The 26,567-nt window shown below is 48.6% G+C and overlaps 2 protein-coding genes across 2 annotated transcripts in view; both read right to left on the reverse strand.

Moving 5' to 3' along the window:
- The window catches only part of LOC309550289 (uncharacterized protein), a 436,279-nt gene that overhangs the window by 66,131 nt on the left and 343,581 nt on the right, over nt 1-26,567 (reverse strand). The gene's annotated exons all lie outside the window — the stretch shown is intronic.
- Nucleotides 20,085-23,346, reverse strand: LOC309550713 (uncharacterized protein). Its single transcript, XM_082251048.1, has 5 exons — nt 23,143-23,346; nt 22,929-23,026; nt 22,612-22,839; nt 22,362-22,500; nt 20,085-21,120 (listed from the first exon to the last, which is right to left on the reverse strand). Exons 1-5 carry the CDS (start codon nt 23,225-23,227, stop codon nt 20,129-20,131), a joined length of 1,542 nt encoding a protein of 513 aa, XP_082107174.1. The 5' UTR covers nt 23,228-23,346; the 3' UTR covers nt 20,085-20,128.

Consider the following 26,567-nt stretch of genomic DNA (forward strand, 5'->3'; position numbering starts at 1 on the left):
CCGGATGCCCATCTGCAACATCTTCTCAGGATGAAGCTGAAAAAAGGTTTGAATTAGATCCGTAGCATGGAGGTTGGCTTCTGGTTCCCAAGAATTTTCTTCCGGGCCATAGCCCTTCCATTTAATCAGGTACTGGACAGTACCTCCTCTTTTCCTACAGTCTAATATTGCTTCAACCTCGTATTCCTCGTTGCCATCAATAGTTTCAGGCGGAGGTGGATCCGACTCTCGGTCAGGAAATGGATTGGGTCTGGTAGGCTTCAGTAGGGACACATGGAAAACAGGATGAATTCTGTATGTTTCCGGGAGTGAAAGTTCATAGGCAGCAGGATTGATTTGTCTCTTAATAGAGAATGGACCGATATATCTAGGCCCCAGTTTCTTAGACGGACATGACAGTTTTAGATTGATAGAGGATAACCAAACCTTGTCTCCCGGTCTGAGGTTTAGATCTCCCCTCCTCTTCCTATCAAAAAATTTTTTGTTGTCTTGCTGTGCTCTGACAATGGCATCTTGCAATAATTTGTTGTTGGTTTGCAAAAATGTAGCTTTTTCCTGGACTGCGGGAACCAAGGAATCAGGTATTACGTCAGGCATAAAGGCTGGGAAGTACCCATAGTTTGCAAAAAACGGGGCTTGACCCGTGGCTGAATGCACTGCGTTATTATATGCAAACTCTGCTAGGGGTAAAAGTGATGCCCAGTCGTCTTGTGAGAAAGATGAAAAACACCGGAGGTACTGCTCCAGGGTCTGGTTTGTACGCTCCGTTTGCCCGTTTGTTTGCGGGTGATAAGCTGAGGAAAAGTATGTGTCAATTTTTAATGTTTTGCAAAGGCCTCTCCAGAACCTCGAAGTAAATTGCACCCCTCGGTCTGAAGTGATATTACTAGGAACCCCGTGGAGCCAAACCACTTCCTTGATGAAGGTTTGGGCAGTTTCCATTGCTGAGGGAGTTCCCAACATAGGGATAAAGTGGGCCATCTTTGTTAGTCTGTCGACCACCACAAAGATGGTCGTGAATCCTTCAGAAGGAGGGAGCTCAACGATAAAGTCCATGTTTATCATTTCCCAAGGCCTCTTGGGAATGGGCAAAGGTCTTAGCAAACCCCAGGCTTTGGCCTTGTCATTCTTGTTCCGGATGCAGATTGTGCAGGTGCTAACATAATTACGGCAGTCGGACCTCAGACCAGGCCACCAAAAGGACCGTTGTACCAGGTCAACCGTTTTAGATATCCCAAAGTGCCCTGCCAAGGGGTGATCATGGCACAGGCCGAGGATCTTGGCACGTAGACCTGGAGGTACAAACACTTTTTGGTTATAGAAAAACAGACCTTCTTCTTCCTGAAGGCACATACCTGATGGTAAAACATCCCTTGTGGACGCCTGCTTCAGCTGCGTTAACAGATCCGCTTGCAAAAGTAGAAAACTTTGGGATGGCAGGATTGTGTCTACTGGGTGACACTCTTCGTCCTCTGGGTACATGCGGGAAAGTGCATCAGGTTTGCCATTCTTGGAGCCTGGCCTGTAGGTGATATGGAAGGTAAAACGAGAAAAGAACAGTGCCCACCTGGCTTGACGTGGTTTCAGTCTCTTAGCTGTTCGGAGGTACTCCAGATTTTTGTGGTCGGTAAAGATCAGGATAGGGTGAGATGCTCCTTCTAATAGGTAGCGCCATTCCTCCAAGGCCGCCTTGATGGCCAGTAATTCCCGGTCTCCAACATCGTAGTTCCTTTCTGCTGGGCTGAGTTTCCTGGAAAAGAAGGCAACAGGATGAAGAAGAGATTTCGTACCTGAACGCTGTGACAGGATGGCACCTATGGCATTTTCTGAAGCATCCACCTCGAGAACATAGGGCAGAGCGGGATTTGGGTGTCGTAAGATAGGTGCAGTAGTGAATAGAATCTTCAACTGGTCAAACGCAGCTTGTGCTGCCGGTGTCCATTGGAAACGGGTGCCTTGCCTTGTTAGCTGGGTGACTGGAAGCATAATGGCGGAGAAGTTCTTGATAAACTTGCGGTAAAAATTAGCGAAGCCAATGAACCTTTGTGTGCTCTTCCTGTCTGTGGGAGTGGGCCATTCGAGGATCGATTTGACCTTTTGGGGGTCCATGGAGATCCCAGAAGTGGAAATGACGAGTCCCAAGAATTGGATTGATTCCTTTTTGAACTCGCATTTCTCAGCCTTTGCGTATAATCCATGGTCTCTTAGGCGGCCGAGAACCTTCTTGACATGTTCACGGTGCATTTCAATGGAACCTGAAAAGATAAGAATATCGTCAAGGTAGACAATCATAAACAAATCAAGGAAGTCTCTGAAAATATTGTTCACGAAATGCTGAAAAGTAGCTGGAGCATTGCACAATCCAAAGGGCATGACAAGGTACTCGAAGTGGCCGAATCTTGTGCGAAAGGCGGACTTCCACTCGTCGCCCTCACGGATCCGTACTAGGTTGTATGCTCCACGTAGGTCAAGTTTTGTGAATACCGTGGCTGCCCTGAAACGTTGGAAAAGTTCAGGAACTAAGGGCAGGGGGTATCTGTTTTTGACAGTAACCTTGTTCAACTCCCGATAATCAACACAGGGGCGTAGAGAATGATCCTTCTTTTCAACGAAGAAAATACCAGCCCCTGCGGGGGACGTAGAGGGCCGGATGAAGCCTTTTTTCAGGTTTTCGTCGATGTAAAGGCGTAATGCCTCAAGTTCTAGTTCAGAGAGGGGGAAGATACGCCCAAACGGTATCTCAGCACCTGGTAAAAGTTCAATTGGGCAGTCATACGACCGGTGAGGTGGTAGGATGTCTGCTTTCTGTTTATCAAAGACTTCCAAGAACTCATGGTAAGCTGCAGGCACAAGTTGGGATGCAGAGGGATCAGGTTGCAGGCCCAAAAGTGATGCAGGTTTCCCTGGACTGGGCTGGAAGCAGTTTTGTTGACAATAGGTGGATGGAAATGCCACTTCTCCTGACTTCCAGTTTATCTGAGGATTGTGTGCTTGTAGCCATGGGATACCGAGAATGATAGGGAACAGAGGAGATGGGATAATATCCAAGCACAAGTATTCTCGGTGGCCTTTATTAGAGATAGCCAGTAATGGGCAGGTTTCTTGGGTTATAGGCCCGGACTTGAGATGGGATCCGTTAGCTAGATGGATAGATAACTGACGGGTTTTCGCTTGCAGAGGGATCTGATGACGCTGAGCAAAGTCACTGTCCATGAAGCAGCTGCAAGCGCCGGAGTCAATAATGACTGGGACTTGGATGGTCTTTCCGAGAATCTGTAGTGAGAGAGGTAGAGTAATGTGAGTGGACAGATCCTTCCCAGAACTGTTTGCAAGGTAAGAAGGAAAAGCAAACTGAGACTTACTAGGCCGCACCGGGCAGGTCTGAAGGTAATGTCCGGCTTCCCCACAATAGAGGCATAAGTTGTTTCGGCGTCTTCGCAATCTCTCCTCAGTGGTTAGTGGAGAACGTAAAAGTCCGAGCTGCATGGGCTCCACACTGGAGGTTGTGGGGAAAGCGACAGGTGGACGAAAAGCCGGAGGTGACGGCACTTGAGGCAACATCCAGGTAGGTCTGGAACTTCCAGCTCTTTCCACTCTCCGCTCCCTGAGCCTGCGGTCAAGCTGGATAGTAAGACTAATAAGGTCATCAAGAGAATCAGGCGTACCCACTCTGGCAAGTTCATCCTTAAGGCCCTCTGATAGGCCGAGACGGAATTGATGCCGTAAGGCTGCATCATTCCAGCCTGTATCGGAAGCCCATCTGCGGAATTCGGCGACATAGTCCTCAGCAGGGCGGCGGCCTTGTTGTAATGTATGTAGGGTTGCTTCGGCTGTAACAGATCGCTGGGGGTCGTCATAAAGCTGCGCCATCGCTTCTAAAAATGATGAGATGGTGTTCAAGGCTATATCATTTTGTTCCAGGAGACGGTGGGCCCAGGATTGTGGCTCTCCGAGAAGTAGAGAGATTACGAACCCCACCTTGGTGGATTCAAGTGAGAAAGTCCGTGGCTGCAGGGCAAAGTATAGCTCACAAGAATTCCTGAAAGCCCGGAATTTGTGTCGGTCACCCGAAAATCGTTCTGGAGCAGGTACCCGAGGTTCCGGTGGTGGCAAAACCACTGAAGGTGTGGATAGAGCCCGTTCGGGCATGGAGGTCCCAGGTGCCGGGGTTGCCGGGGTAGAAGCCATGGATTGGATGCGACCCTCTAATTGGAAGTAACCCTCTTGCAAGGATTTGACTGCTTGGGTAAGCGAAGCAAGTTGCTGGCATACTGCCTCTAGAGGTGAAGCCCCTCTCTCGGTCTCCGACATCTGGCTGAGTGGTACTATCACGTACCTGGTGGAGACCAAGCTGTAGAGGGGGCTTCTCTTGCACCTCCTGTCCAACACCCCTGATAGAGATGACAGGCGGTGTAAGACACAGAGTGGCACGAGGGCCGGTATAGCAGGTGATGTCTTGGCAGAAGACTGATGGCTGTGGATCACCGGATGAACACCTGAAACTGGAACTCGGTGATGCTGGATGAGAAGGCAGGAGCGTAATCGGAACACCAGCCAATGAACACCTGAAACTGGAACTCGGTGATGCTGGATGAGAAGGCAGGAGCGTAATCGGAACACCAGCCAAGGGGTTGTCAACAGCCGGACAGCACGGGTACAGGAACGTGAGGCAGAAGCGGAGTCAGGATACAAGCCGAAGTCGGTACACAGTCTGGCAGCAAGGTACAAAGGCATAAGGCAAGGCAGGGTCAAAGACAGGCTGAGGTCACAAGGCAGGCAGGAATCCAAGGAGAGTCAAAAGGCAAGCCGGGTCGGTGTAACGGGAAATCCACAAGCAGGTCAGGGCACAGGTAAACAGGAACACAAGCTGAAAGACCACTCAGCAATGTGCTCCTGTCACCGCCTGGTATAAATAGGCCGTTTGGCGCCAATTGCGTGCGCACGTTGTGTACGCACGTTCGCGCGTCCGCGCATTGGCGCGTTCGCGCATTGGCGTGTTCGCGCATTGGCGCATGCGCATTCGCACATTGCTTCCCGTGTGCCTGGGCACGCGCACTGAGCGTCTCTTACACCCCTCCTGGTACACAGGCATCGTCCAGATCACTTGGCGGCCTGCAGTCCTTTGACATTAGGTCCTGCAAAGGTCAATATTTCTGCAGGTCTGGTTCTCCACATAGCTCAGTCTGTCAGCTCTGGTATAGGCACTCACAGCAGTGGGTCGCTCAGGCATTTGTAGACACAGCAAGAGCCCCCGGTCTCTGTGCAGGCTCAGCAAGGGCAACGCATTTGAGCAGCACAGCTTCCTCTCAGTGTCTAGATTTGCCCGAGAAAACAATCATGTGTTTCTCCTCCTCTGTCTGCAGAAAATTGGCTCCTGCAGTTCTTTCAGCCATTCACTTCCATTATACAGTGCCCCTAAAAACGACATTTCCAATGATGCTCTGCGGCACAGCAATTGTCCTTCTCTGATGTTCTCATTGGCTCTGACCCACCTGCCTTTTTTGGCCTTTCATTGCTGCCCGTGTATGAAGGATTGGAGAGGTGGAAGAACAAGTCAGGAATTTTATACAGATCATGCTCTTGTTAGAGGCAGTGGGAGAGAAGTCGGCTGCATTCCCTCTCTGTATGCTGACCAGTTCACTACTAGCAGAGGAGTGGAGGGTGAGCGGAGGATCTGCACACAGCTGTTTACTGTTCATAGTGGCGGGGGAAAGGAGTCCACACACAGCCGGCAGCAGCACCAGGCTACAAATGAATATGATCTCAGTTAATTGTATAAAAAACCCCTAGACATAGTAAGCTAAGGGGTTCTATTCAAATCTTTTCTTGGGAGAGCGTGACAATCATTCATCCAGCCGTGACAAATCCTGGTTGTATTTTATTAAACACAGTGATTTCCTATGATCACCAGCTCCATCTACTGGCCATAACGAGGTATTATTTGCAAAATATCTCAATAAGGAAAAATAGTTCAATAACGCATTATATCCACTACAAGGAGCCAAAGATCATAGAAAATATATTTATTAAATAAAATAAGACCAACATTCGTCACGGCTTAATGAATGCATTTGTTCAATTTTTTTTTCAAAAATACACCCGCATGCGGTAGGACGCAAGTGAAGGGAGCTCCGCTGGTCGAATCTCATGTATCCTGCTATCCTGTACCCCAACATCCTGCATCGCCTCCCCAGCACCTCCGGACATCCCGCTGACACCCCAGACTATGTCGCCGCCCAAAAAATCCGCAGACGCCACCACTAAATTGGACAAGTTCTGCTGCCTGGACAAGGAGCACCAGGCCCAAGATGGCGCTGCGGAGGGAGCGGAGGTAAGCTCGGCGGGAGCCGAGACAGCGAAAGTCCTAGACACTATAGCTCAGTGTCAGGCATCCCTCACCTCCAAAATAGAGGAGGTGAAGATAGACATCTCACTAGTTCGCAAGGATCTCCAAAAGCTAAGGGAAGCTGAGCAGAGGATCAGTGGGATGGAAGATGCCCTGCCCCCCCTGCAGCATGCCTCAGATGCTCTCCAGCTCCAAGTGACCCAATTGCAGTTAAAGCAAGATGACATGGAAAACAGATTGCGGAGATGTATTATTAGACTAATAGGTCTGCCTGAGGGAGCAGAGGGATCCCACCCATCAGACTTCTTGGAGCAGTTACCGATTGATACTTATGGCCGTGATGCTTTCTCCCCCACCTTTGTGGTGGAGCGGGCACATCGCCTCTCTGGCAGACCACCACCTCAGGGGGCCCCCCCCCCCGTACCTTCATCACAAAGCTCCTTAATTTCAGAGACAGAGACACTATCCTAAGGTTTACCAGAGAGAAAGGCAACATCCCCTTTGGTAATGGGAGGCTTGCAATCTTTCCAGACTTTTCGGCTGAGGTCCAGAAGAAACGCAAAACCTTCCTGAAGGCTAAACGCCGCCTCCGCATAAAACATATAAAGTATGCCATGTTGTATCCGGCCCGCCTTCGTGTAGAAGGTGAAGACAGAGTACACTTTTTCGATGACCCAGAAGCTGCTATCTCATGGCTGGAACATCTTGAGGCCTGAGCTTGATTGTACCTCATGCCTCCTTCCCTGGATTTATGGCATCGCCCCCGCTCCGTTCCTGTTTCCTTGGAACATTTTGCCTTCTAGCCTACACTGCATTGGTCCCCCTTCACTCCCCTATTCCCTTATCCCCCCTGGTTTGCTACCCTGGATGCTTGTCCTGCTGAATGTGATCACCTGCAGCTGTCCTGGCCTTCCCGCAGGGAGGCTCTCATCATCCAACTCCTGAACTGCCGGTCGTACTACTCTACCCCTCCTAACACACCCGGATTTATCCGACCTGGCAGGACATGGATTCTCCTTGCAGGCGACCGGAGCACCTGCATCAACCTCTCCCTATTGTGTATCGTCCCATCCCCTTCTCCCCAAATGTTCTCTCCCCTGTTTTCTCCACCTTTTCTTATTTTTGTTGTGTCCTACTCGCTTGTTTTGCTGCCCAGCGAAATTTCGCTCCCCAGGCTCACCTGGCTTGGTCATACCGGCCACCTATCCTACTGTCGCCATGTAGGGTGATGGGCCTCATTGTTTTTTTCAGTGTCCCCTCCACTACACAATGGTGTTCCCCCTACTGCATTTTTCCTCCTGTACTGGTCCTTTCCCCCCCCCCCTCCTGGGGTTTTTTCAACCCTGTTGGTTGACTGGTTGGTCTGGGTTTTTTCAGGCCCGCACGGGTTGGGGTTTGTGCAGGGCGGGGTGGGTGGGTGAACAGTCTTTATTAATGCAAATTCTCAGTTGTTTTTTTTATGCCTTTTGAACATATGCAATGTCTAACAATGTCTGTAGTGCTTGTTTCTCATGATAGCTCTAGGAGTACATTTGTTTTCGGTGTCAATACCGGCGTCGGGGGTGGGGGAATGTACAGTACCAATATGGGTCGAACGGAATTCCCGGAGCTCCTGTGCATAATGTTGCTCACTCCCCTTGATGGCCAGCCTTAAATTCCTTACGTGGAATGTCCGCGGTCTCAGGGATAAGATCAAGCGCTCCGCGGTGTTTGCTGTGCTTAAGCGTCATAGGGCAGATGTTATAGTTCTGTTGGAGACTCATTTAGATTGTACTCTGCAGCAGGCCCTGCGACGCCCATGGCTAGGCTGGACGTTTCACTCCAAGTATACCTCTCACTCTCGAGGAGTCGCGATTTTAATCGCTAATGTAGCACCACCCCCGCAGGAGTTGCTGATTATATTATTGGGTCTACACCCTGCCTAACAACCCAATCAAATTGGCTCGATCCCTCCTCAGGCACAACTGACCCAGAATAGGACTGGACTATCAAATGGATACACAGATTGGAATACAATACTTCACTATGCAACAATACCTTGTTACCTTCTTGAATGGTAGTCCTTCTGGGTGACACAATGGAACAACGCACAGGATTGTAATTAACCAAACTTAGTTTACTATATATCAAATTGAATAGGGGAGATACAATACAATACAATACAAGTCCATAAAAGGTTATTTAAAACAGCTTTAAAAAGGTAAAAGAATACCCCCACACTCCTCCTGCATTAAGGCTAGACACAGTACCAGGTAGGTAGGCCTATCTGAGTCCCCCCCCCCAGAGTTCTCTTCTTTCTTGTTGATCTTCGCTAGCAAGGTTATTGAATAGAGCTCATTTGTAATCCAGATTAGGAATAAAGATCAAGAGAGAGAGAAACAACGAGCTGTTAGTTGTCACCGCAGGGTGTCTGCGTAACTGAGCAATAACTTCTGCGAGAGAGATAAACCTCTGGCGACTCCTTTACAGACCTTACTGTTTGTCTATGAGTCTCCTGAGAAAGTATGCTGATAAACCCCGGGGTTTTATCACCTCCTGTTGCGCTACCGCTATCTGTAGATAAAACTATCTCTTCGGCAGATAAAGTCAGTTATTGGGCATGTGCCCTCTCACCAACAGAAGTTTTCTCCTTCGCGCGCTTCCACTGCGGTCTCAGTCCTGTGGCTATATGCCAGCCGCGCGAGGTCCTTCTGGCGGATGACCTCCCGTCTCTGCAAACAGCAGTATGACCTCCAGGAATGTGCCTCGTGCTTAAGATGGAACGGTTCCACGTCGTCCCTCCAGGCTAAGAGGCTCTGGCCCAATATCCAGTGTCAGTCCTTCACTCTCGCTCGCTGGTTCCTCAGAGTCCAGCGCAGAAAGGCGCCCCCTTCGCGCGCTTCTCTCTTCCTTTAAATAACTTCCCCCATAGTGCCGTGCGGTGCAGCCGTGCACCTTGGATCTTGCAAAGCAGCCTGGGAGATGTAGTTTCTTCATCTTGTGAAAAGGAAGTCACAGCCCGGGAAATTCCATGCAGCTACCACTAGAGGGAGCCTAGTTCCTTCCCACATATCAAACAGTGTCTTTAGGCATGTTTAACCCCGCTACACTAAGACTGTGCACTTTGAGCTCCGGGGGTCCCTAGTAGACCCTGTGGGTAGGTTTGTGTTTCTTGATGTATTGTTGTTTGGGGATCCCTACTTGCTTATGGCGTTCTATGTCCCTCCCCCTTTCTCCTCCACGATACTCCTTGAAGGGCTGGATTATATTTTGCAGCACCCCCAAGTCCCAGTGATATGGCTCGGAGATTTTAATTACACTATGAATCCCAGCCTGGACAGGATGCACGTCTCCGGGACCCCTGTTTCCCCGCCCACTATCACTAGGTTAGCCCGCCTGATGGCGGAATTCAATCTTCTTGACTCCTGGCGGATCAAATACCCCACTCTTAGGGCCTTCTCGTGCCACTCCTCTGCCCATGGTTCTATGTCCCGCATAGATCTCATTCTCATCTCCCCCTCCCTGCTTCCCAGGTTACTAGACGCAGGCTTCCATGCTCGTGGCCTCTCTGACCACAAGCCCTACTGGATCTCTGTAAGTTTTCGGAATGACTGAGCCAGGCCTGCATGGCGATTAAACCCCTTTTGGCTTTCTCTGATTCCTGAGGAGAGGAATATAGCTGAGGATTGGTAACACTTTTTTACTGATAATGCCGACTTGGCCTCCCCTCTTGTGGTAAGGGAGACTTTCAAATTGCACGCTAGAGCGGCCCTGACCTCCACCATAAACTCCATCAAATCTGAGTCCGCACAAGCATATACGCAAGCCACACAGGCTCTAGCCTCGGCGGAAGCGGCCTTTTTGGCTGACCCGACTCGCCCCCTGGGCGGATCAGTTGAAGCTTCTCACCAGAGTGGTAGAACAACTAGACAATGAAAAGGCATGTAGGTCCCTCTTTTTTTCAGAAACAAAAATTCTATGAACATGGTGAGCGGGCGGGTAAACTGTTAGCCTATCTAGTCCACAGTAACGACAGACCCCCAGTTGTGATTACCCTCCATCCTGCTGACGGTGCCCCTGTCTCAAATCCGTTCGAGGTGGCGGAATGTTTCCGCAGTTTCTTTCAAGACCTCTACACCTCAGTGACCCCAGACGATGACTCCCCAATCCTGCCCTACCTGTCCCCGGAAGTCCTCCCTCAATCGACTTCGGAGCAATTGACCATGCTGGAGGCCCCCTTGACGCACGATGAAATAGTTGAGGCAATTGCTAAGTTTCCTAGATCCAAGTCTCCTGGCTTGGATGGTCTGCCCATTGAATTTTATTAAAAACAGGTATATACTGCGCTAGATCAAAGAAAAATAGTGTTTTGATATTACCAGCTGCTGGCATAAGAAAGTTGTTGTACCTCAACCCAGTAGAATGAAAACAAGAGTATGCAGCGCTTGGTGGAAAACACAAAAAAATGAGCAATCTATATTAGATACATAGTGTCACAATATATCAATGTACACTAGAAAAACAGTGAAAGAAGAGTCCGTGGAGAGGAAAAACGTCCAACAGGAAGCTCAGGTGGTGTGTTGAATAGATGTGACCTTCACCAAAACACCCAAAGTAATAGCCTCTTACCAGACTTATATGATCCCCATGACAGAGATCATATAGCGCTTGCAACAAGGGCTCCTCACACTCCACAGCACTCCTCGATTCTTGTACATGTAAAGGATCAACTCCAGCAAAGAACTGCCTTAGTACCATCAAACAATATCCTCTCGTGGGGACATATAGTCATGTCACATGTAGGAAAAAGAGACCTCGCATGGTGTAATACGTTCAAGATATTACTTTTAATAAGAAGTAGATTTTACACTCACATGTGAATCACGACATATAGGCATCAAGTTATGGTCTTGCGGGGATCTCCAGATGAAATGTGCGGTAGCTGCAGCCCGGTCTCCTGAGTGAAGTAACAGGACACTAAAGGGTGTGCATAAAGCAGACGATCACCGGTCCCCTACCGGTTTCATCAAAGTATGACATCATCAGGGGGCGTCACGCCCCCTGATGATGTCATACTTTGATGAAACCGGTAGGGGACCGGTGATCGTCTGCTTTATGCACACCCTTTAGTGTCCTGTTACTTCACTCAGGAGACCGGGCTGCAGCTACCGCACATTTCATCTGGAGATCCCCGCAAGACCATAACTTGATGCCTATATGTCGTGATTCACATGTGAGTGTAAAATCTACTTCTTATTAAAAGTAATATCTTGAACGTATTACACCATGCGAGGTCTCTTTTTCCTACATGTGACATGACTATATGTCCCCACGAGAGGATATTGTTTGATGGTACTAAGGCAGTTCTTTGCTGGAGGTGATCCTTTACATGTACAAGAATCGAGGAGTGCTGTGGAGTGTGAGGAGCCCTTGTTGCAAGCGCTATATGATCTCTGTCATGGGGATCATATAAGTCTGGTAAGAGGCTATTACTTTGGGTGTTTTGGTGAAGGTCACATCTATTCAACACACCACCTGAGCTTCCTGTTGGACGTTTTTCCTCTCCACGGACTCTTCTTTCACTGTTTTTCTAGTGTACATTGATATATTGTGACACTATGTATCTAATATAGATTGCTCATTTTTTTGTGTTTTCCACCAAGCGCTGCATACTCTTGTTTTCATTGAATTTTATTCTACGTACTCGGAGGTCTTGGTACCGCACCTTTTGACCATGTTTAACACAGCCTTTGACACCTCTTCCTTGCCCCCTTCCATGCGGGAGGCTCTAATAGTACTTATACCCAAACCAGGCAAGGATCCTCACCTCCCGGCCTCTTACCGCCCCATTTCCCTTTTACAGGTAGATGTCAAAATTCTGGCCAAAGTGCTCTCACTCAGACTCAATAAAGTTATACTTTCCCTGATTCACCCGGATCAGTCGGGTTTTATGCCGGGTAGAAACATCTCATTCAATTTGCAACGCCCCTTTATGAACTTGCAAGCATGCCACAGCAATGCTGGCTCTAGAGTCGTGGTGTCATTGGATACAGCTAAGGCATTCGACTCTGTTGAGTGGAAATTCCTCTGGCGCTGTCTCGAGGGCTATGGTTTTGGGCCTAATTTTATTCAGTGGGTTCGCGTCCTCTACCAGGCCCCGGTGGCCAGGGTTTTAGCTAACGGCTGCACCTTGGCGGCGTTCCCTCTTACTAGGGGGACCCGTCATGGCTGCCCTTTGTCCCCTCTCCTGTATGCCCTGGTTGCCCAGCCCCTGGTGATTGCTATTAGGTCGCACCCAGACATCTGGGGCCTAAGAGCTGGTGCTTTGGAGGAGAAAATAGGCATGTATGCGGACGACACTCTGCTGTACTTGTCTGACCCGGGTGAATCCCTTCATGTTGCCCTATCCCTCATTGAGCATTTTGGCTGCTACTCAGAACTGACGATTAACTGGGACAAATCCCAAATCTTACCGATAGACGACATCCCTCCCCGCCCCGTGGACCCGCGATTCCCCCTTCAGGTGGTAGAGCGCATTAAGTATCTGGGGATCCAGGTTACCAACTCCCCTAAAAATTATTTGCCAGATAATCTCCAACCCCTCTTTAGCTTACTTAAGTCTAAAACTCAAACTTGGGCACATCTTCCATTGGGGGTTCGAGGCAGGATCAATCTAGTAAAAATGGATTTTTGTAAGATCTTACCGTAAAATTCTTTTCTCTTAAGCTCATTGACAGACGTAGTCCTCCTTGATTAATATCAACTCGGGTTATACTGCCCTCTACAGGAGTAGGACTAGACAGGAAAGAAAACGTTCTGGCCACACCTTAGGGGCAGTCCCAGAGGGTATATCCCCTCTCTCTCTGCTACAGCAAGTCAGTTATGTCACAAAGCAGTGTTTAGAGAATTTAACCCAACCCAACTCAAAAACAGAGGGGCGGGTACTACGTCTGTCAATGAGCTTAAGAGAAAAGGATTTTACGGTAAGATCTTACAAAAATCAATTTTTCTCTGTCGCTCATTGACAGACGTAGTCCTCCTTGATTAATATCAACTCGGGACGTCCCAAAGCAGTGCCACAAATGAGGGGTGGGATAAAAAATCAAAAATCCAATCTAGAAGGCCCAACCGGTGCCAACTAGAAGTCTTAAAGGCTCATCAAATCAAAAGGTGAGACTCAACTGAAATTCCAACGGAAAAAAACCCTCGAGGTAGACCACCGGTCTCCTCAAATTGCGGCCTGCAAAACCTTGCGGCCAAAAGAGGCATCTGACGATGCCATCACATCAACTTTATAAAATTTTGTAAAGGTATGCACCGACGACCAGGTAGCCGCCTTGCAAACCTGGACCACTGACGCCTGATGGCGCTAGGCCCAGGAAGTACTGAGCGCTCGAGTGGAGTGCGCCTTAACAGGGAACGGAGGATTCCGACCCTTAATAGAATAAGCCTGTACCACCATCTGTCTAATCCATTTGGAGATAGTCGCGGCAGATGCCGGCAACCCCTTTCTGGGGCCATCCGTGATCACAAAAAGTGAATCCGTTTAACGGAACGATTCCGTAGTCTTCAGGTATACCCTGATTGCCCGAACTACATCCAAGGAATGCAACGCACATTCCCGAGGATGATTGGGCTTAGGACACAAGGAATGTAGCACAATATCTTCATTCAGATGAAAATCTGAAACCACCTTAGGAAGAAAGGATGGCTTCGGATGAAGAACTACCTTATCCCTATGAACCACTAGATATGGGGAATGGCATGATAATGCAGCCAGTTCTGACACCCTGCGTGCAGAAGTGATAGCCACCAAGAAGGCCACCTTCTGAGATAATGTAAGCAAGGGAATCTCCCTGATATTTTCAAAGGGAGGTTTCTGCAGAACCGACAAAACCAAATTAAGATCCCAGGGCGGTAAGAGCGCACGCACTGGCGGAGCCAAGTGCCGCACCCCCTGGATGAAATTCCGCACCAAGGAATGAGTAGCCAGCGGCTTCTGAAAGAAGATTGCTAACGCTGAAACCTGACCCTTGATGGTGCTCAAGGATAGTTTCTGCTCAACCCCCTTTTGCAGAAAAGCCAAAATTCGGGTCACCAAATAGGTACGTGGGGGAAATCCCAAAGATTCACACCACACAATATAAGTCTTCCATGTGCGATAATAGACTTTGCTGGAAGTCGCTTTCCTTGCTTTAATTAGAGTAGGAATAACTGAAGCTGACAATCCTCTGTCCTTCAGTACCTGGGTCTCAATGGCCAGGCTGTTAAAACCAGCGTCTGTAAAGCACGATGGAAGATCGGTCCTTGAGACCGCAGATCCTCCCTGAGAGGAAGTCTCCACGGAGCGTCCGCGACTAGCCTGCCCAAGTCGGCGTACCCGGCTTGACAAGGCCAGCCCGGAATTTCCAGGATAACTGGAGTTCCCTCCACCTCTATCCTGCGGAGAAATCTCAGCAGCAACTTGAGAGGGGGGAAGACATCTAATAGCTGATACTGCCCCTACGGGCCGTTCAGCGCGTCTGCTGCGTCCGCAAGAGGATCGCGGGCGGGAGTTACCAACCTCCTGTTGAGCCAATATGCCAACAGATCCACCTCCGGGATGCCCTAATGAAGACACAGATGGTGAAATCCTTGGTGATCGACCTAAGTCCTCACCATGACATTGTCTGACTGGATCCGAACCGGGCTGCCCTAGAGCTGCTTGGTCCAGGCAATCAGACAAAATCTGATCGCTCTCGGTTCCCACACATTTATCAGAAACTTGATTCCTATCGGAAGTGATGACTTCTCCTGGCTGAGCATTAGAGACCGAAGTCACCGGACCAGAGACTCCTTGGTCCGGTCGCTCAACCGGATCCGATTCCTGGAGGGAACTGGGAATGATCTTTGGAAAAGGTAAAGAAAACGTTCTGCTCAAGGAACGGGAACTACCGCTCCCTGTAGCATATAAATGTTGGAAGGGAAGAATCGCACCGGTAGAAGTGATCGACACTCGATCTTGTATCCTGATCGTATGATCTCCTGAACCCTTTAGTCCGGGATTCAGGAAAGCCCTGGATCTGAACACCGGTGAAGACGTCCCCCCACCCCTGAGCTGGGTGGGGGCGCACCTTCAGGCTGTATTAGCCTTATTTTCAGGTTTGGCTGAGTCGGCCTTTTGTTTACCCGACCAGCGCCTTTTGAAACCTCCTGAAGGGGCTTTGCCCTTCACGCTCGCCCCAGCGGAGCGAACAAACCTTTTATGAGCGGAAAAGAAAGGTCCTCGCCTGTTACGAGGTCCTTTAGCTTTAGCAGTCTGCGGCAAAAAAGTGCTCTTGCCCCCAGTGACATCCTTTATGATCTCATCTAGGGTGGCCCCAAATAGGCGATCCCCCTGAAAAGGGAGATTCGCCAAAGCTTTCTTGGAACCTTGATCCGCCGACCAACATTTTAACCACAGCACACGTCTGAGGACTACTGCTGACATCGATGCATGCGCTAACAAGGGAGTGGCATCCAGGGCTGCGTCACAGACGAACTGTAGTCCTTGTATAATTTGCTCCATCAAATCAGACGCTGCCTGGGGGATACTTCTCCCCTTTAAGTCATGACGTAACAATTTTGCCTATTCTGTCAATGTTTGTGAAACTAAACCAATGGCAACCACTGGTCTAAAGGTTGACCCTATCAGGGAAAAAACAGTGCGGGATTCCGCTTCCACTTTTCGATCCACCGGATCCTTAAAGGACGGAGCGTCCTCCAACGGGATAACAGTGGTTTTATTTAGTCTGGAAATCGGTGGATCCACCACTGGTGGTACCGTCCATTTTTTAATGAGGGATTCCTCAAACGGATAGCGTCTAGCAATGCGTTTGGAAATAGTGAGGATTCGTTTCGGATGATCCCATTCCTCTTTAATCTTATTACCAAAACATTTGGGTAAGGGAAAAACCTTCGCCGTCTTGGTAGGCTTACTAGTACCAAAGGAAATTTCCATCTCGGTTACCTCTGCCGGTGTAACCTCAAGTCTTAAGGTTTCCCGGACAGACACAACTAGTGCGTCCACCAATGCTTCTTCTTGTGCTATGGCGGAGGTAGTACCGTCCTCCTCACTATCTGAGGGAACATTACCCGAAACAACAGCCCCTGCAGAGGGACCTGCAGCTGCAATGACCATCTCAGAATCTGAATCTGAAGTATCAGATGAAATAGGGGTAGGCGGGGGTCGCTTTCTTGACCCCCGTCCCTGACAGGCCATCTCCACCCGGGATACCAAAGACTCCAAAACTGCTGAAAATGCATCAATACTCTGTGAGGCACTGGAGGGTCCTGCGGCCACCTCGAGGGGATCAGTTGGGGATACATGTGTGGCAGGGTCCATGATTATACAAGACACTTGCCAGAAAAAATTAATTGCAATCAAAAAATAAAACTTTTTTTTTTTTTTTTGTCCCCCAGCGCAGCAGCGCCCCTCAGTGTTACCTGCTTTAGGACCCCTACAGAGAGAGAGAGAGACCCCAAGGCTCACCACCTGATGCTCAAAAGTTTCTATACAACCTGCTTCCAGCACTGTCTGTTACAGACAGGAAGTCTTTGGCTTGCTTTCCCGGGTAAAGGAGGCGGCTCCGCCCCTTTACACGCCTTCCGGCGCCTCCCAATTGCTCCTCGAGGTGTTTGGTCACCTCAAACATGGCCGCCCCCATGCTAGAGACACGAGGCTACGCCAAAATGGCGGCCCCGTACGATCTGCGGGAAAATGGCGGCGGCCTGTGGAGGATAGCGGCGGCTTGTAAGGTAGCAGCGGCCTGCGGGAGGTGTGCACTCGACCTGTGCGGCCTGCGGGAGTGTGCGCTCGGCCTGTGCGGCCTGCAGGAGGTAATCCTCGGCCTGTGCGGCCTGCGGGAATGTGCGCTCGGCCTGTGCGGCCTGCGGGAGGTAGTCCTCGGCCTCTGCGGCCTGCGGAGGTGACCGGCTTTATAGAAGGATGGCGACCTGCGGATGCGGTAATCCAGGCATAGGCATCGGCCTGTATACACATTATGTCAGGTAAGATACCTCTATACCTTAATAGTAATGCCTTTTAGCAGTCTGCCACTGACTTCAGTCATCTCCCTTATAGTGTCATATAGTGACTATAGATAGTCAGCTCCCAAACCAAGCTCTTAAGAGGGGGATCAATGACACTTGCTAGGATCCCATCCATCCATCCCAGAGAGGGGCCCGTGTCCACCAACAAACCCGACAAGGGGAGAGGGGGAACATCTTCCTTACCATACCGGAACCAGGCGGGCGCCAACTCCTGACAGAACCCCTCTCCACCGGGGTGGGGGGGGCTGTCGACCAATACGGAACTGGTCATTGGCGTCCAGGCGAGACGTTTGACTCGCAGGGTCAGTCCCCGTCAAGTGGGACTATGTCACGGCCGACCCAGCGCGGAGCTATGGCCTGCACGCGCTCGTAGGCTGAACTGGGGTGACCACTGGATCTCAACATCCAGCCCGTCGCCCAGTTTCAGCGTACTTGCTTGAAGATCTCACAGGAACACTGGAGAAGAAAAGCTGCCTAAAAAAGTATTTCTAAAAAAATCTTGCCAGGACCAAAAGATCCCAGCAAGGAACTTAGGTCCTTACTCCTAACTAGACAGAAAAAAACTGACTTGCTGTAGCAGAGAGAGAGGGGATATACCCTCTGGGACTGCCCCTAAGGTGTGGCCAGAACGTTTTCTTTCCTGTCTAGTCCTACTCCTGTAGAGGGCAGTATAACCCGAGTTGATATTAATCAAGGAGGACTACGTCTGTCAATGAGCGACAGAGAAAAATGGTTTTACTGCCCAAATTGCTGTATATATTTTGGCACTCCCCGATTTACCTCCCCCTTAAATACTTCCTACAATTTGACTCCATCCTCAAACCCTTTATATGGGGCTCCAGCCGGCATAAATTGGCCTGGAGGAAACTAAAAAACAATACAGATCTAGGTGGCCTTGCGCTCCCTGACTTAAATATGTATTATATTGCGTCGCATTTATCCAATTTTTTCCATCTCCACAACTCAGACAGGGAAAGATTCCTGGCCCTTCTGGCTCCATCCTGGGCCCCGGCGGGCGCTGACCCCTTATCCCTGATATTAATGGGAGTCAGGGGATCTGGACCCGGGGGAGATAGTGTGGGCATGCTGTATCACTACAGACGTCTCTGGGATGTTGTGTCCACAAAGCTGGACCTCCCCTTACTACATGACCATACACCGCTCTGGCACAATGCTCATCTCACCGAATTGGCATCTATTCCTGACGCGCACGCCTGGGCCTGGCATGGAATACATTTCCTGGCCCAAATATCATCTGGAGGTGTCCTTAAAACATTTGAGGCCCTAAAACAACAGTTTGACCTTCCCAATCACATGTTCTTCAGGTATCTTCAGGTTCGTCATGCTTTTTCCTCCCAGTTTCCCCAATCCTTACCAGATATAGCTCCGATCTCCATGATAGAGGTACTCAGGGGATCCGAGCCTAAACAACTCATCTCACACCTTTATAATGCGCTCATTCTTCCTGCCTCCACGGTGTTAGCTTATGCTATCAAAACTAAATGGGAGGGTGATGTGAGACCTCTGGAGGATGAGGAATGGGAAGATGCCCTTGAGAACTGTAAGTTGGTATCCCCGAAACTGTCGGACCGCTTGACTCAGCTGTATGTGCTTCATAGGGCCTATTTGACCCCCCTCATGAAAGCTAAATACCAGACTGATGCTTCCCCCGGATGTCCTATGTGTGGGAGGGAACAGGGTACATTTTTCCACCTTCTTTGGAGTTGCCCTGAACTCCAGGGCTTCTGGAAGCAGGTTGTGGGATTCCTGCATGACACCATGGGCTCCCCCCCGACGCTGACCCCGAAGCCATGCCCCATGCCTGCTCGGAATATTTCCGGATGTCAACATTGATAAATCTACCACTCAATTTCTACACGAGACTTTATTTCTCGCTAGGAAACACATTGCACAACAATGGATGCGGAACGTCCCCCCCCCCCGTCCCGTCCTTCCCGGACTGGCTTAGGGCGGTTAACTCTGTTCTACCCTACAAAAAACTGATTTACGTACACCGAGGATGTCCTACTTAATATAATAAGATCTGGGATAGGTGGGTCCAGGCCCCGGAGACGTGTGTCTAGATCCCCTAAGCCATGTGCTGCATCGGTTTCAGATTCAATACAAGTTGTCCTATATTACTGTGTCTTAGGTCCCCTGTTATCGTGGACTACCTATGGCCCTGTGTTGGTGACTGTTCCTGCTTATGGACATTTGGAGCTTGATTCTTTTGACCCCTTGCCGCGGCCATGCCGCTATGCTGTACTCCCTTGCTGCTGTTGCCATTCCCATATTGTTGTATTCTGGAGATATGTTTTATTATGTATAGTACCTTTCTACAAGCACTCATTTTCTTTGTACAAGTGTTCAATTCTCTTTTTTAATAAAAACTACTGTTTAATTGATAAAAAAAAAAAAAGTTCACCTCTAAGTCTTTACACCACACACTAATGACTCCATTTTACTTTTTCTACGGCTATAAATGACCAACACGGTACAACACTTCATCCATGTCTTTGGTGATCTCTGATCTCCTTATGAACAGTTTCTTACATGATGAAGATCAGCCATGGAGTATATCTGAGGTGTATATCAGGGTGTGCTTCTTCCTCACATGTCCAGCAACATTCATATAGACATTTCCCGTACTCAAGGCACTAATACACCTTGTGGAATATGTTTGGATCCCTGAAGTACAGGAAGACAGGACTTCAGTAAGGAACATTTCCCTCACTAAGAACAGGAAAGTGGCTTCTCCCCTGTGTGCAATCTCTGATGTTTGTAAAGATGGGACTTCTGTGAAAAACATTTCCCACATTCAGCACAGGAATACGGCTTCTCACCCGTGTGAGACCTCTGATGTCTGACAAGATCTGATGTTTGTAGAAAACATTTTCCGCACTCAGGACAGTCAAATGATTTTTTCCTTGTGTGAGACCTCTGATGTCTCACAAGTTTTGATTTTTTTAAAAAACATTTCCCACATTCAGAACAGGAATACAACATCTCCCCCCTGTGCAATTGCTGATGTTTGTAAAGACTGGACTTCAAAGAAAAATATTTTCCGCACTCAGGACAGGAATGCATCTTCTCTCCAGTGTGGAATCTCTGATGACTGGAAAGATAAGACTTCCTTGAAAAACATTTTTCACATTTAGAACAGGAATATAGTTTTTCCCCCGTGTGCAATCTCTGATGTCTATAAAGATCAGAATTCCTTGAAAAACATTTCCCGCACTCAGAACAGGGATAAGGCTTCTCACCTGAGTGGGATCTTTGATGTCTGTTAAGATGGGACTTCTGTGAAAAAAATTTCCCGCACTCAGAACAGAAATATGGTTTCTCCCCCGTGTGAGACCTCTGATGTGTGACAAGTTCTGATTTTTTTGCAAAACATTTTCCACACTCAGCACAGAAATATGGCTTTTCACCTGTGTGAGTTCTTGTATGCGTAATAAGTCCGGATTTAAAATAGAAACTCTTCCCGCACTCCGCACAGGAAAACCTCTTATCTGTTGGAAGGACTGCACAATCCCTCATAGTCTGAGGTTCCTTAGGAGAAGAGGAATACGATGGTCCATCTACACTGTGTGGTGCTGGATGGACATTTGAGGTGGCCGGGTTTTCTCCTGGACTATACTGTGTGATGTTCTCATCTTCTACTTTACAGTCTGGAGACAAAGTGCGACAATCCTCTGAGGTTTTCCTCATCTCCCGTCCATCTACTAAAATAGAAATAACAAGATTATTACTAGACATGAGCAGATTGGTTCCCCTAAACCAGGACTCCGCCCACATCAGGCAGCTTTGTCTATGAGGATCTTACAATTCCACCCTCAAGGTAACTAGTAAATGGGTCCTCTGATCTCCTACCAGTTCATTTCTTTATTCATGGACCTTAGTCAGAGAGTGAGGAAACAATGAGAACTGTCTTTAATAGGAGTGACAGTGACGAGGGGATTATAGGACGAGTGTCCCCACACCCTCGCTATCACTCATTATCAACTTGCCTACCCAGACAGGACTGCCCTGATTTACTCATAAATAACAGCGGGGCTGAAACCCACCAGAGGTCAGAGAGTGTGGATGGGGGGAGAACAACCAAGATGAAGACTGGACTGATCCTGAAGACCACCATCATTGGGTTATTGACTCCTCCCTCATTATCACTTTCTGTTTGAGGTTCCAAAATTTGAGGATGTTCTTACATTATTATCAACATGTAAAAGTCTGTGCTCCATTCATGTCATCAGATATAAAATGTCCAGCTGGTAGAAAACGGGTGTAACAAAAGAGAATACATAATATGTTAATATATAGCAGTAGGTAGAGAGTGGAAGTCAGGACTATGTAATGTACAATATATTGTAGAAGATACAGCAGTAGGGACTATCTAGTAACAGAATTATGTAATGTAAAACATAGAGTATATAGTACAGGGGTCAGGAGTATATAATATGTCGTTTCGATTCTGTAGTACTAGTAATTGTCAGGACTTGAAGGTTAAATATTTTCTTAACTGAGACAAGTTTCAGAGGTCCCACACCGCCACCTCCCATCTCCTGAGACTGCACTCAGTGACTTGGGTCAGAGACTATACAGACATATCCCTCCACCCGGCACAGCCAGCAAATAACAGGTGACCCTGGTAGAATTGTTTTATCAGAGATCTTGCTAGACCCAGGCATGAGGCAGAAAACCCAAGACACATACCTCAGGCCCCTAGGTTAAGAAACGATAATTGCTAAAATCTACATTCTGATGCCAGCTGAACCCCAGAATCTCCATAAGTCCAGTCTAGATACATAAATTGCCTCTGAGAGAAATACAGGAATACAGGATGGGGAAACACAGCTCAGGAAAGTGACCAGCGGATTACAGGCTGATATCATCCAGTCTTTGCCCTACCCTGGACCAATCAGTGAGCAGTATAGGTGGAGGAATGTATTTAGTGTTAATGACCCACCTGTGCGGATCTCTGTAGGAGTGTCCTCCTCTATAAATGTCCCCGTTATTCCATCCTCCTTCATAGACTTCTGATCATCCCTCACATGCCTCTCTCCTTCTGCTTTAATCACAACTTTTATATCTATCAGATCTTCAAACTAAACCAAGAAAATGAGAGAAATATATATCTTTAAAAGATTTGCTCACATACAAAAATATTCACACATTATCTCCAAGAGTCCATGTTTCAGATGTTCCCTTTCACTAACCTTGCAATGGTGAGGAATGGTGTGATCTTCCTGTGTGGAATCCCAGGAATACAGAGGACGGGGACATCTCTCTGGTGGGTTTGTGTAGCGGGTTAACTCCACCATGGTGTCCTGGTACAGATCTTTGTGTCTTTTTACAAATTCTGACTCCTCCATCACCCCATCCTCATAATTTTCCTCTTTTATTTCTTCTTTAAAATCAACTTTAGACTCTCTCAGGTTTCTACTCTGAATATATAATAAAAATTATATCAATGGTAACAATGCAGATAATGTACAGATCCTAATGATACTATCAGTGATTGTTCCTCATCTACCTGATGATGGTGAGGGATGGTGTGACCTTCCTGTGTGGAATCCCGGGAATACAGAGGACGGGGACATCTCTCTGGTGGGTTCCCATTACTGGATCCATCTGTAGGAAACACACACACTGACTGAATACATTGTTTCTATGTGTTTATCAGATGATGGGAGATCTAGGTGGACCCTCTGTACTGCTCTCTCCTTTACAATAAAGTCTCCTCTTACCCGGTGATGTGAGGGGCGGCTGATTCTCCATCATGACGTCCTTGTAGAGATCCTTGTGTCCTTCTAAATACTCCCACTCCTCCATGGAGAAATAGACAGTGACATCCTGACACCTTATAGGAACCTGACACACACAATGATACAGTCACCATCCAGACACATCCCTTGTCTGTTACTGGATAATGTCCCAGAATTCCCAGCACCGCTCACCTCTCCTGTCAGCAGCTCCATCATCTTCTTGGTGACTTCTAGAATCTTCTGCATGTTGTGTCTCTTAGGTTTTAGGGAGTCACATGGAGGCACTGTGGTGGCCATATGATCACCTGACTTCAGAAGAGGAAATCTCTGTATTGAAGAACCAATAGGAATATCATGTTAGAATCCAGAATCCTCCTCGCCTCCCCAGTCAGGTCTGTGTTTTATATCAGAGATAAGAGTAGACTTTATGTGACCTCCCAGAATCCTCCTCACCTCTCCAGTCAGCAGGTAGATGATCTCCAGGGTGAGGTTTAGCATCTTCTCAGTCATGGGACTCCTGTCCTCCATCCTCATTGATGTGGTCATGTGATCTACACGGGTTTCTCTGTTAAAGGAGAGCGGAAAACTACATTATATTTGGACTGTATTGAGTGTACATTTTATAATGTCATGGTCAGGCTCGGAGACCAGTAACCATAGCAGTAGAGAGGCTGGATAAGTACAGAAGCAGGTAACCCTGGCGGATGATGTGGGCTTACCCCAATGTGCAGGGTCTAATCACTAACCGGTTTTCGCAAGAGCTCCTGATGGTGGAGATGGGTTTTGCTGCCTGTTAGTACCAGGTCACAGTCCTCAGGATCACCCCACCAGGTAAGCAATCCAGGGTTCAGTAGAAGATGGAGCAGATAGGGATAAGCAGCAGTGTTATCAGTAAACAAGCCAAAGAATAATAAGTGGTTACAGGTTGGGATCAAACAAAAGCGTAGTCATGTGTCATTAATTATTTTTTCTAATTGGGCATCATGGGCCAGAAAAGAGGGGAACCGCCAGCCAGACGTCGGTGGCCTGGGGAATGCATCCAGAAGGTCAACTGAGACGGGGGCGTGATCAGAGATCGCTAGTGGAGTCAGTGATCAGGGGCAGTATTGAGGAATTGGCAAAGAAATAATCTATGCGGGAAAGGGAATTGTGAGGATTAGAAAAAAATTTAAAATTCCTACCATCGGGGTGGAGAAGACGCCAGGCGTCCGTTAGTTGGATGTGTTCTATAAAGTCGGGCAAATGGTGGGGGTTGGAGGACTGGACAGGGGGCAAGGACGGTGCGGGGCGTGATCTGTCCTCCCTAGCATCCATGACCGCGTTCATGTCACCTGCAAGAAGTAGAGGAGAGTGAAGGTGTGGAGCTAACTGGGAAGCTAGAACTCGGAAGAATTGTTTCGTCGGGGAATTAGGAGCATAGGTTGTAGCGAGAACCCCTTCCCTCTGGCCTGAGGATAAAGTGACTGCTATGAACCTGCCCTCTGAATCCGAATGGGATGAGATGATCGTGCATGGGTAATTTTTATTGATAAGGATTAGAACGCCGGTTTTACCCTTAGCTGCAGGTGATCCCAGGACCTGTCCTACCCAGAGCTTACGCATGCGCGCAAAGTCCCGTTCAGGGAGGTGAGTCTCCTGAAGGACCGCTATGTCGGTTTTAAGCCGTTTCAGGTGGCGAAGAATCGCCATCCGTTTATGTGGGGAGCGCAAGCCCTTCACATTCCAAGAAACTATCCTAACCATTGGGGGAAGCTAGTAGGATATATGGTAGCGTAGGAGATATATCTAATTGCGATTACCGTTGAAATGTCGTGGAGAGAAGGCTTTGAGAGCGTGGAGGTGAGAAATTGTTTCGAGTGTTGGAATGAGAGGGAGAGGGAAAGGGGGGGGAGGACAGTAGAATGGCAAAACTTGCACAATAACAATAAGACAGTACAGGTCAGTAACCTGGCACTTACGTGCCTGTGGAAGCATGAACTTCACTTCTTCCCACATGTGAACAACCGCCTACAGTAGCGCTACCGGGGAATGTCAGATCGGGGCCCCATCGGTGAGCCCACTACCCACTCACGGTTAGACGAAGACGGTAAGATGTGTCCGACTCTCACGTCCCAGTCTGCAGAGCAAGCCAACCCCGTATTAGGTTTGTAGACAATCCTCGGTAGCACCCTATGAGGAGGTGGAGGAGAGAAGGTAAAGGCAAATATTCATTAACAAGCTTATGGTAGAGGGCGTGGGTCCAAACAAGGGGGTGCGACAATCAGAGCATCCTGCTGCATGTTAGGGAAAAGATGGTAGATAGTCACCCAGGAAGAGAGCCATAGCAAGTATGAAGGGGGGGGGGACCCGCTTGCAACATTACAGACTAATGCGATTTCTCGCTGGTAGTGCTAGTGCAGGCTCTCCCAGCAGTTTCAAAACGAGAGGGATGTGATTACGATGTTCAGGAGAACAGCAGCAGATTCCAGGGCAAGGTTGTATGGGGAAAGGCGATCACGCCGGTTTGAATTTCCCGGATATATCCGTGAGCCTCAACTTTTTTGCCGGTTCTTTACGTGGGCTGCGTTGGTCCCTGGGGTGTTGATGTCTGATGGAGGATTGCGTGGGTGGTGCTGATGTGTCCATTGGTTGACGCAGGTGGGAGTTGAGGTAATCCCAAGCCTCATCCGGGTGAGTGAAGGATTTGGAGTGGCCCGAGGAATCCGTGAACCGCAGTGTTGCAGGATACGCCAGGGTAAATTTTGTGCCCTGTTGATAGAGGGCGTTGCAGATGGGTTGCAGAGCCTTGCGGCGTCGGGAAACCTCTTGCGAGTAATCTGCAAAAATCAGCAGTTTGTGGCCGTCTATTTGCAGAGATTTGGAGTTGCGATAGGATTTCATTAGATTGTTTCTGTCAGCAAAGTTCAGATATTTCACTATCACCGGGCGAGGGGTGCGTCTCTCATTTGATGGGGGCCCCACACGGTGCGCATGTTCCGCCACACACAGATTTGTAAGTCCCAGGGCCTGGGGGATACGCTGGGCACACATGTCCATCAGTGAATCTGCACCATAGGATTCCGGGAGGCCTATTATGCGCAGGTTATTTCTGCGCGACCTATTTTCCAAATCGTCCACTTTGTCTAAGAGATATTGTTGTGTCTGTTGAAATAGCTTCTCTTGGTGAAAAGAGGCTTGCGTCTCTTCCTCAACTTCAGCCACTCTGCTCTCAAGTTCTGTGAGCCGCAGTGCGTGCTCACTGAGGTCCTTCCTGATCTGTGTTATCCCAGCAGCCATGGCTTTGTCCACTGCTGCTGTAATTTGCGGGGACAGCAGGGCTGCTACTGCCTGGGCAATTCCCTCAAGATGTGCAGGGGACATCACGCCAGGTGGCTCAGGGGTGGCCGCCATGTCAGGGGAGCTAGTCA

The sequence above is a fragment of the Pelophylax lessonae genome (assembly GCF_965119305.1).
Source record: "Pelophylax lessonae genome assembly, chromosome: 3".
In the NCBI taxonomy this organism is placed as follows: domain Eukaryota; kingdom Metazoa; phylum Chordata; class Amphibia; order Anura; family Ranidae; genus Pelophylax; species Pelophylax lessonae.